The sequence below is a fragment of the Crocodylus porosus genome, unplaced genomic scaffold, assembly GCF_001723895.1.
Source record: "Crocodylus porosus isolate Cpor-Errol unplaced genomic scaffold, CroPor_comp1, whole genome shotgun sequence".
In the NCBI taxonomy this organism is placed as follows: Eukaryota; Metazoa; Chordata; order Crocodylia; family Crocodylidae; genus Crocodylus; species Crocodylus porosus.
Genome location: NW_017728925.1, coordinates 3,697,224 through 3,708,676, shown reverse-complemented (window position 1 = coordinate 3,708,676; position 11,453 = coordinate 3,697,224). Strand labels below are relative to the sequence as shown.

General features: G+C 48.4%; 3 protein-coding genes across 6 annotated transcripts in view; 1 reads left to right on the top strand and 2 right to left on the bottom strand.

Annotated features, from left to right (window-relative positions):
* TPRN (taperin) overlaps positions 1-680 on the bottom strand; it is an 18,819-nt gene extending 18,139 nt beyond the window's left edge. Inside the window, exon 1 of the mRNA XM_019541094.1 lies at positions 600-680. Coding sequence (XP_019396639.1) covers positions 600-680 — 81 coding nt within the window. The remainder of the gene's footprint in view (positions 1-599) is intronic.
* A 6,650-nt stretch (positions 681-7,330) lies between these two features.
* On the bottom strand, positions 7,331-8,193 carry TMEM203 (transmembrane protein 203). Its single transcript, XM_019540589.1, has one exon. The coding sequence runs from the start codon at positions 8,140-8,142 to the stop codon at positions 7,732-7,734; it is 411 nt and encodes a 136-aa protein (XP_019396134.1). The 5' UTR covers positions 8,143-8,193; the 3' UTR covers positions 7,331-7,731.
* Positions 8,194-8,309: 116 nt separating this feature from the next.
* The window catches only part of NDOR1 (NADPH dependent diflavin oxidoreductase 1), a 39,070-nt gene continuing 35,926 nt past the window's right edge, over positions 8,310-11,453 (top strand). For 3 of the 4 annotated variants that reach the window (XM_019540587.1, XM_019540585.1, XM_019540588.1), the window contains exons 1-2: positions 8,310-8,342; positions 10,914-11,048. In XM_019540587.1, the coding sequence (XP_019396132.1) occupies positions 8,328-8,342; positions 10,914-11,048 (150 nt within the window). In that variant the 5' untranslated portion in view covers positions 8,310-8,327. Of the gene's footprint in view, positions 8,503-10,913; positions 11,049-11,453 lie in introns of all 4 variants that reach the window. The other variant, XM_019540586.1, reaches the window with a different exon arrangement.

Genomic DNA, 11,453 nt, shown 5'->3' with positions numbered 1-11,453 from the left:
CCGCCATTGGGCGCACGCTGGGCAGCCCTCTCCGGGGCGGGGTCGCCAGCCCTGAGGTGGGGGGGTCTAGTGCGACTCTCGCGTCAAGCAGCACCGGCCTCGGCTGCATCGCCCCAGCCCAGGCTTTGTCTGCACGCGTCTTAAACCCTCCAAGGATGGGGAGCGCGTCCGCCACCTCTCCGGGTAACCTGGTCCTGTGCTTTACTACCTTCCCAGTGAGCAAGTTTTTCCTAATAGCTGACCTCAGCTTCCCTTGCTGCAGCTTGAGACCGTTGTTCCCCCTTGCTCCGTCATCTGCCACCCCTGACAACAGCCCAGCTCCACCCTCTTCCAACCCCCGTGCAGGTAGCTGAAGGCTGCTGTTAAATCCCCTTCAGTCGTCTCTTCTCTAGACTAAAGGAGTCCAGATCCCTCAGCCTCTCAGAAATCATGTCCCAGCCCCCTCACCGTTTTTTGTTGCCCTCTGCTGGACTCTCTCCAATTTGTCTACGTCCTTTCTGTAGTGGAGGGCCCACAGCTGGACACAGTCAGTACTCCAGATGTGGTCTCACCAATGCTAGATAGAGGAAAATAATCACTGCTCTCAGTCTGCTGGCAACACACCTACCAATGCCCAGTATGCTCTTAGTCTTCTCGGAGTTGAGGGCATACTGCTGGCTCTTATTCAGCTTATTGTTCATGGTAACCTCCACGTGTTATATGAAATGATGCACCTCACCATCGTCACCCCCCACTTTTCAAAATCCCATATCCACCCACACACTCAGAGCCCTGAGGAAGGGCGCCAGTCAGACAGCTCACCTGTTAAACTTATGCCAAAGTGCTTTGTTGCAAAGAAATATATGAGGCCCAAGAAAAGAGCAGAAATCAGGCTCTGGGCAGGCATCAACCCTTGCTGAGCTGGAGGTACCGGCCAGCAGCTTATGGAGGGGAGGAGATTTCTTTAGTAGCTGCTGGGAAGAGCTGACAAATGAGCAATAAACTGTTATTATCTTTCAAGGAAACAGGATTGTATGGGCATCACTTCCTGGTAGAAAGGTAAGTTTCAATGGAGAGAAAACTGCTGTGCCCTGTGACAACACGGCCATTCATTCTCAATGGCTGTGTGTGGAACGTGAATCCAGTCCAGGTGTGCTTTTGTAGCCAAAGTCCTGTCCTTTGCCATAAGCACACATCACAGGTCTCAGTGATGACTCGGCCCAGTCTCCGCGCCAGGAATCTAAAGAGGAAATAGTTCTTCTTGCTCGGAGCTCCTCTGACATCACCCACTGTACAGTTATTCAGCATTAGTAAGATATCAGCTCTGCAAGTTACATTGCCTGGAGCCACCTGTATCACCAAGAGGAAGTTCTGGGACTCATGACTGTGGGTCTGTTCCCCAGCTCCTTTGGTCACCACATGCCCCTGGACAAATCACTGGACAGTGTCCACACTCTCCTAAGACCCATGCAAGAAGTGGGGGTACCATCAGAGACTCTGTTCCGCTTTCCCTTAGAGAGAGGCCTCATTTTAACCCTTGTACTTGTGCTCTTTCCTGTCCTTTTTTCTCTTTTCCCAAGAATCAGCTGTAGCCAGATCTGGTGCTCTCTTCTCATATCAGGGCTTTGGACATTAGCTTTTGGCCAGGACATAAAGCCAACCCCTACCCCAGGGCTATAAATATTGTAGCTTAGGTCCATGGCCCCCCAACATAGCCCCCTGGCTATGGGAGAGACTTTCAATTTCTGATAGGCCCCAAAGCCTCCCTTATCAATCTGGTTATAAAACTACAATAGATACTTGGCCTGGAAATGCCCTTGTACCCAGTGAAGATAACTTATAGGGTCAGGTGCTAAAATCTGCACTTTGTTCCACTTCTCAATGCTCTAGCTCCTGCTACTGATGGGAAGTTTCCGCACACACCCTGCACATGCAGATTTTAGCCACCTTGCTGATAAAGATGATTATTTCTTTGGGGGCTCCACCACACCATCTCCCAACACTAGAGGAGGAGGGGGACTGATGGCCCTTTTAACAGCTAGGGTTAAACCTTACTAAAACTGGTAGGTTTAACTGCCATACTTACTAAAGGTGGCCATACCTTTACATAACCTGATATGGAATGGCTAAGCCTGGGGGATACAGAACCAGGGTCCAAGTGACTTTTTGGGACTAAACATAAACAGGGATGAGAATAAAGTCAAAAGGCTTAAACAAGAGTTCCAGGGGAGAACACCAAGTAGAGAGCCCTGGGTCTCAAAGATAACCAGGGAGCGAGTAGACTTTAGACAGACTCTGCCAGGAGCTGAGGAAACCAGGAACCAGAAACAAGCCTCATGGTTGCAGAACACCCCACTGTCCAGTTTCTTCCTGCTGGTCCCAAGAAACATTTTTTCCCCAAAGACAAATGCAAAGCTGTTCAGGAACGGGAATGATCTAGGAGTATTGGGATGGAGGGAAAAAGAGTGTGGGTAGAGAAGAGGCAGCTCTTCTGAAGAGGGAGGTGACACATTGAAACATGAGGAGAAGCTAGCTTCAGTGCTGCCTGAACACTGGTGCACGGCTCCTGAAAAAGTTCTTGAAATGTGGGGAGCAGGTTTAGGGTTGAGTATGAGCAAAAAGAGTCTTCAGGCCAAGAATAAGGAAACAGTCTCTAGTTATTTGATTCCTCCCGTGTCTGAGAAAGTGGAACTTTGCCCATTTTTTTAAATAAACAAACAGAGCTGTCAGAGTTTCTCACCTATTTCTCCTCTGAACTGAAGTAACCTACAAGGTGCTGAATTTTGGTGAGCTGGCCACTGGGCCAGATTTAGTAGCCATAAAAACCTACAAAACTATGAGGGAAGTTGCTCTGTCCAGCCACTGTTTAGAAAGTGGTTCATGCCAACACGTTCCACCCTCAATGCCTAAGAATAGCAAGGAAGATCCAAGGTGAAATCTTCATAAGCACCCAAAGCATTAGACCTACAAATTCCACAGAAAGTCAACTGGATCAGTTTAGATGCCTAATTTACCATTAAAATCAATGGCAAATTAAGTGCCTAAACAGCAGCAAGACCCCACTGTGCAGGCCACTGTACAAGCAAAACAGAAAGCCAGGCTGTGCCCAGAGAGCTGGCAGTCTAAGACAAGCAGACTGGGGAGTACAAGGAACAGTGACATATTCTTGGTCAGCACGATGGGCAGTGATCTCAGCAGAACAGCAGTCCAACCATTGTCAAGTGTTCAGCAGTAGCCCAGCAAAAGCACATTTTTCAGAAGGTTTGGAAGGAGAACAACAAACTTATTGTAGATGTTGACAGGTTGTTTGCAGTGATAGCAGAGAGGGTAGCCTCTCTGGCCAGTGATTCTCAACCAGGGTTCTGAGACACTGGGGTGCCTTGAGATCCTTTCAAGGGTACCATGGGATGCCATACAATGTTAGCACTGTGAGGTGTGCAAACATGATTCACAAATAAACCCAGAGATTTCAAATAGGAATCTGGTGTTAAAAACATTCTGACATGCTGTGGTCTTTCTGACTTCTTTGCAACAGAATTGCTCTAGTATTTTTGACAAAAAACAAAGAGTAAAAAGTAAGAGCTGGCATTTTTTAAGGGGCACCTTGAATCTATTAAGGGGTGCCTCAAGTCTAAAAAGGTTAAGAACCACTGCTCTGGGTGCTGGGCTGGAATGGCTGGGGTAGAGGTAAGTCTTACTGCAGCTGTGGCCATAAAGTGCTGCTAGAAATTGAGGAAAATATTTTCTTGCAACACTGTGATTCTCTGAAAGGATGGTGCTATTCATGCAGCTGCAGAACACACAGCTTCTCCCTTTGGTTATGGTGAAGTCCAGAGTTTGAATTACACTTTGATGGGGGGTGGGGAGGGATGCCTGCAAAAAAATTTGGGCTGCCCCATCATGATGCCCTAATAAAATTGGAGACCCCCCCCCCCGGTTATGATTGTGGGCTCCCCCATAATTCAAAACCTGATAAAGCCTGGTTACCCCTGACACCAGATGTCTTTGGATAATCAGTAATCAGGAGTCAATAGGCAGGAAGCATTCTTAAATCCTACTCATGGGTCACCCTGCAAGGGAGTACTGTTGGCACCTGCTGGCATATGGTTACATAAGCGACCTTTGGGCAGGTACCTGCAGTCCTTAATGAACCACTCCCAGGCACAACTCATGGCTTCAACAAGAGCAGTTTCACTTAGGCATCATATCACAAATGTTAGAATATAGACCTTTGTTTACTAGAAGACGCTTCATCTTGGTGATAAATGTCCGATACAGGGACTTTTGCACTCTTGGCACAAAACAATAGCACTCTGCTCCAAGGGACCTTCTACAAACGATGAGTATTCTTCACTGTCAATAACACTCTAGTGTGCTAGAGGCTGTGCAAATACAAAAGAGCTGGCCTCTGCTCTAACAAACTTATGCTTGGAGGGAAACAAAGCATGTAGAGACACTGCATGGAGTAAGGAAGCAGCTAGGAGCCTGATAGCCAACTGCCTTTTCACAATACAGAGGTAGTAAGGTGCTTTTGGGTTCAGCTTATACAGAGCTGGAACAACTCCCCCACATGGCCTGGCTGTTAGGAGCTCGTCAGTTCTTTCAGGCATCCCAGAAATGGGGACTAATTACAATCTCTGAGAATGCTAAGGCATTGAAACCGTATTTGTCAAATAAGCAGTTAGTGTGACAGTGCTGTAAACTGGAACGTGATCTCTGGATCCTGTTGGCTACTATTAATTGCAATGCATGGAAAACCCCAGGTCAGACTGGCATAAAGCAGAAGCAATCATCCATACACCAAAGTGGTTATGCTGCACTTACCCTCATAGTCTCTAAGCTTGAGCACTATCATGAAGGGATATCTCTGGATCTCATTCAACGCTGATGTATTAGTATAAAAAAGACAGAGGACACAGTGATGTGACAGCATGAGCATAACGGCACACACTAGTGTGAAAGCACGAGCCCAATGGCAATGACAGCACATTCTCACTACATACAATCCTGGTTTGTACTGAATTATGCTAGACTACATGAGACTCCTTGCTTTGGTGAATGTGCCTCTTGCATAGAAGAGTCCTCAAACTTTCTAGGTCATTGTTCCACTGCAGAATTTTTTTCTTTTTAATGAGAACATTCATTCCATTAACAGTTAGGTTAACAGCCCCATCAATGTTGCAACATAAAGCACTGTAAAATCAAGAATAACCAAAAGTTATTCTTCCCCTGCACAATCTTAGTTCTGCCCTTTCTATGCATGCTTTCAAGAAAATCTTTTAAGTTCTGCTTTCCTGAAGGAACCCTAAGGAGATCTGTTATACAGTACTCAGTAAGAGAGAAGGGTTCTGCAGAGCCCTGTGTCACTGCCCTGCCTCCCTCCCTTGTGGACAGTCACCAGGGCTTTGGTATTTAACCCAATCCCTGGATCTCACGTCCCTTGAAGTGTACCCAGTCTGAGCAGCATCCAGATGATGTCATTAAATCTGACCTCCTGGGCAGACTCCTCTAAGGTATGCCGTTGTTCTTAAGCTGGCACCTCTTTCTGGGAGGTGAGGTCATTTAGCCCAAGATCAGGGCTGACCCAGCAAGTCTCCTCAATACCAAGGCATGCTCTCTCCTGAGCTTCATCCCTGTGGGCATTTTGGTTTTCAATTTAACGCATTAAGTACCACGAAACAGTTAAAGCAAAACCAAGATCTAAATAACAGCCTATAGTAACCAGCAGTAGCTTAAAAAAGGGAGGGCAAGCACGGCATTTGGCACCACCTAAAGGGGAAAGGTGGTGAGGGAGGGAACACCAGAGTGGGGAGGGAAGGGCTTCACTCTCCCATCCTCCCTCCCTTATAGCTCCTTCAGTGGGAAGGCACAGCAGTGGCAGCAACACAGGCCCCTGTGTCAGTGAAGGGCATTCTGGGAAATGCAGTTACTGCTGTTGGGGGGGATATGTTACCCTCATATTTTTGCTGCTGAAAAACTTGTTTTTTTTGCTGAAGCAACCAAAAAACCCCCAATTAAGTGGCCATCTTACTAAGCCAATTTAAGTCCATTATTTCATGTCATTTGAGAGACACCGTAACAGCTTAGTACACAGATGACTAACCTGTGGCACAGCCAGCCTCTGTGCAGAATGCAACAGATCAGAGAGGGGATAGGCATCACAGTAGTAGGTAAGGCAGGAAGCAGAAGTCACAGGAAAGGAAGCAGAAAGCAGAGCAGGAGATTGGGCAGGGAGCACAAAGTAGGAAGCAAAAAGAACAGAAGATTGGGCAGAAGAGGACTGGAGTGACACCTGGGAGTGCAGGATTAATCTGTAGCATGCTTGCCAATAAGGTTGGCCTCCACTGGCTTACTAAAATATGACTTAATCCACTGCCCCACCTTCCAAATAGAAACAAGTACTATAATTATAACAATAGCAACAACAAGATTTATGAGGAAGGGATGAAAGAGCTAGTCATCTAGTCTGGAGAAGACTGAGGAGGATTTGACAAGTCTTCAAATACCTGAAGAGTGATCATAAAAAGGACGGAGATGGGCTTTTCTCTGTGACTATACGGAATAGGTCTAGGAGCAATGGCCTAAAGCTGCAGCAGAGGAAATTAATCTTGGAAATCAGGAAGAACTTCCTTGCTATAAGGGTGGTCAAGCACTGCAACAGGCTTCCTAGAGAAGTTGTAGAATCTCTGCCTGCGGAAATTCAGAAAGCAGGTCGGGCAGACACTTGACTGGGATGGTTTAGCCAGGGATGATTTTGCCAAGCAGGGGGCTGAACTAGATGACCCTCATGTGTTCCCATCCCAGCTCTACTTTCCTAGGATCCTAACAATAAATAACAACATTTAAGATGCCAAAGAGGGACCGTGTAAAATTGACAGTGAAAGGAAAACAGCCCATTGATCCTGGCCCTGAAGTAGGTATAAAAGTTAGGGGAAATCAGATTGCTGCTGTCTTCAGTCATTTCAACAAATCTGTAGTTCAGCTACCCAGGTTCACTGACAATTCGCACTGCATTGTAACTGGGAGTCTTTGCCTGACCTGCACGGAACATACTGTTCTTTCTACATAGAATACATTCTTGTCCTGCTGCTTTGAAGCTTGTTCTGGATGGATCAGACAGGCCCCAGTTGAGGCCATGACTGGAGCTTATATCACGAGCTTTGCATCCTCAGCATGCATAGGGCACGTAAGTCAGCAGCTGCCTTCATGAGGGCAACGTCCTCCCAACCCTGGGCACAGAAGTCCAAGGCAGGATTCCCTCCCCCTGGACTTGCCCATCTTCCCCAGGCAACAGCAGCATGCAGCAATATCCTCAGACAAAGCTTCATAAACAAGCCCTCTTGTTGGTGATGCAGCACATGTGCATCTTTATTATAAAACACCCAACGCGAGTTACCAGCATCGGCCCTTTCTGACATTCATGCGCTACCCCCAAAATTCAGACACGCTGTGGGGCTGCCATGAGACCTCCTGGGGGCATGGTGCTGATGGACAACCGCTTGAGGCAACTGAAAGTTTCTCAGCCTGGAGCTATGATGCCAATGCATGGTGACTGGAGGGAACCCAAAATGTCTCAGCCCGGGCCCATAACACTGATGGGCAGCAACTGGATGGGACCCAAAACATCTTGACCGGGAGCCACAAGGCCACTGGGTGGCGACTGGAGGGAACCCGAAACGTCTCGGCTCAGAGCAGCAAGTCGGGGCCCAGGCCAGGGAGCGGGGCAGCAGCGCCAGGCCCCAACCAGCAGGGTCAGTTGACGCGGCAGGCACGGATCATGAGCAGCTGCAGCAGGATGAAGACAGGCGACATGATGAGGCCGTACCAGAGCTCACGCGTCTGCTCCACCAGCTTCTGGCACAGCAGCATCTCGAAGACGAACTTGAGGCTGAGCAGAGTGAGGATCCAGAAGAGGCGCAGCACGGCCAGGCGCTTCTCGCCGTCCTGGAACAGGCGCACCGACACGATGGCCGTGAAGTAGGTGCTCAGCCCGTCGGCCGCGAAGAATGGCACGAAGACCGCCCACCACGACAGCGCCGCGCCCGCGCCGTCCACCTTCAGCACAAGCAGCACGGAGGCGGCCAGCAGCGCCAGCCCGTGCAGCAGCAGCTCGAAGGGCGCGAAGCCGAGCCACTGCACCAGCTCCCGCAGCGAGAACAGCATCGCCCCAGCCCGCAGCGCGCTGCGGCGCCGCCCCCCGAGCACTTCCGGCGCACACCGGTGTCCTCACTGGAAGCGGAAGTAGCACAATACCAGCTTGCGCAGGGCAGTCGGACGTTCTTTTCGGGCCACCGACCGCCGCACTTCCGGCGCACGTTGTTGTTGTCACAGGAAGTGGAACTAGCCCGATGCCGGAAGTGCAGGTGGGTTCGGCGTTCTCCGCGGTTGGTCTGGGGTTACTAGTCCCGGTCCTTGACGAGCGGAGCGGTGCTTTCCATCCCTTGTCTCTTATTGAGAAGCTTCTATTCTTGCCTCTTAACAACTTGCCAGACAGTTACACGAGCTTTAGTGAGTCTCACCGCGGTAATGGCAACCAGATAGAAACGGGGGGTTGAAGGATTCCACCCTCATGACCTCGCCTCTTTCAAGGGTCAGGGAGAAAGGTCTGAAATGTAGAGCCCCTCTTTTTAAATGTCCTGTCAGCTGCTCTTTCCTGTTTACATAGAGGAGACTGTAATCCGGGCACCGTGCTGCCTACAGCTGCAGGAGAATATTGGAGGGAGGGAGGAGCGTTTCTCAAAGGCAGATCACATGGTAAGGTAACTTCAGCAGCAGGTGCCCAGGTTCTGTGCTACATCTCCTTTCCAAAGGGACTATGCTCAAGAGCATGTTGCAGAAATCTGGTTTTGTGAGCAGACTCAGCCATAGCAAGTCTCAACCAACTGAATGATTATAATCTCCTGGTCGCACAGAAGTGGGGGGGGAGCACCTGTCTGTCACAGGTGCTCTTTCAAATAATGAGAAACCCAAGTTACAGAAAGTAGGCACTCACCTTTAGTTAAAAAGACAGGTGTCATCCTTGCCATGTCTTCATCTGCTTGCTTTCCAAACAGCATCAATTTCCAAGGATGCAAAATTTTAGGTGCAAATATTAACAGTGTGGGAACCAGAAGGTGCAGAAAAAGGGTACACTTGCTTTTTTCTCTGTCTGTAATGCCTTCAGTTTTTTGGGTTTTTTAATCAAAATATATATCAAAGTTCTGTTGTGGTCAAGGAGGTAGTGAAAAATGATTGACACAGGTCTAGGCTGCCTTAGCACTTGACTTCTAATGGAACATAGGTTGTAGCCTTTCCTTCTCAAACATCTCAAAATGTGTGCAAAGCCTGTGACGCCCAAGGTTTGGGCATGTTTAATTAATGCTGCAGCATGTGCCTCTGGGCCAGGCTTTTCCATGAGTGATTGTTCAGTTTCCCCAATCTCTGTTGCCAGTGCCCTTTAAGGCTCCCTGCAGAAGTTGCACCAAAAATCAGTACAACCAATTTTACCCCTTCCCTGGGAAACAGCTCTCCTCTGGCTGTTTGATGTATTATGGGAGGAAGCCAAGTAGCACTGGTTGCTCCATTGCCTGCCTTTCTGTCAGGCTATGGGAACCCCAGGGGGAGCAAGATAAGGCTTGAATGGCTATGCCTGAGGCTAGGGCAGCCTTAGCACTGAGTGCCTTTCCATCCATTAACAACCCTTTGTAGGCAGGGGCTGGGAGGTGAGCAGCCAGTAGGGATTCCTCCTGGGTTTCTGCCTTGTGCATGGGGCCTGCTGCAACTTGCACTAGCTGCTTGCAGTACCCTATAGACAGTCCTTCCCTTATGGATGGTTAGAGCGCCATGCACACCAGCCACTTCCTCTTTCCACTTTGTGCTTCACATATCAAGTTGCCAACCATGGCTGAGGCTATGGGGGCAGTGGGGTAGGAACTAAACATGCTGCCTGTGTGCCTGCTGGGTACTGCCCTCCACTTTTTCCAGGATAGTTCCTAGCAGGGACTGGTGGGAGAAAGTTACGTTTCTGCTGTCTTTGTTGGCTGAGCAGCATGTACCCAAGAGACTTTCCCAAATTTCTGGTTGGGTCCATTTGAATTTTGGAATAAGTCTTATGGCTCTGGGGCTGAAAGGAACCACACTGATATCAGGCAGGGATATTATGTGCCAGTGGGAACCTTTTTAAGAATCCCAGGAACCATCAGGCCTCTTTCTTTCCCCATGACTGGAATTAACTGTGAGTCATACCTTCTCATTGAAACACCAGTGATTTATAGCTCTCCCTTGTGTCTGGGTTAGATTTGCCAAGGGCTTTTGTCACTTCGAGTGTCCAGGATTCCTGTAACTAAAAAGGATTGGAGAGAAAAATAAACCAGTTGTACGACATTCTTGCTGTTTCTCCAGGTAGTTATTTACCTCTGCTGGTTACATGACTCCTTCACTCAGCTACAGGAGTGATAAGGAAAATGGGACTGTAAATTTGCAAACATAGGCAAAAAAACTGGGGCCAATACCTACTTCTAACACATTTCTAAAATTAGCCAGCATTTGAGTCAGCAGTATCCCCTCACTTTGGAATACATCAGAGACTCACAGCTCTTTACAAATGCAAATTCTATCTCAAAATTTGTCCGTTCATCCTGTGTGGTTGGAACTGATGCCACCCCTATTTTACAGACGGGGAAATTGAGTACAGGGCTGAGACTAGACAGCAAATCAGCCAGAGCTGGAAATCCAGGAGCCCTGATTTCTAGTGTCTCATTTAACCGTGTTGCTTTCTGTATTTTTACATATCCTTTATGCTAAAGCATTCTGCATTCCTCCTTCAAAATACATAAGAACCAAGTCCTGCTAGTGCTTCTTTTGAGTCCTAGCTTGACTTAGTGAGCAAGGATTCGCCTTGGCTTGCATTTTGCCTTGTTGCACTGTAATTCCTTGGCTGGTTTTGTCTCCTCCAGATGTCGGAACGGAAACTCCTCATTCTCTTTGGTAGCCAGACAGGGACAGCTCAAGATGCAGCTGAGAGAATCAGCAGAGAAGCCAAGCGGCGCCACTTCTGCTGTAGGGTGGAAGCCCTGGACAACTACAATGTGGTGAGTTTTGGGGTGTGGGGGGGGGCAATGAATACTGATGCAGAGAAACATTTGTGCAGCTTCTATATAGGTTGTCCTGAACTGAATTTCTCTCAGGGCATTTTGGACAGCATCTGTCACTTTGACCTCTGCTTTTATAAGTCCTGGTTCTCATGCTGTCCCTAGAGTCATCTTGCAGGCCTGCATGCTTAACAGTGCTCTAAGAGAGAGCAAGTGGAGGAGATCAGTCAGAGATCAATACGATCTTAGTTTTATAGTTTCATAGTTTCTAGGGTTGGAAGGGACCTGAGTGGATCATCTAGTCCAACCCCCTGCCATGGCAGGAAAGATTACTGGGGTCAAATGACCCCAGCAAGGTGTTCATCTAATTTCCTCTTAAAGACCCCCAGGGTAGGAGCCAGCACC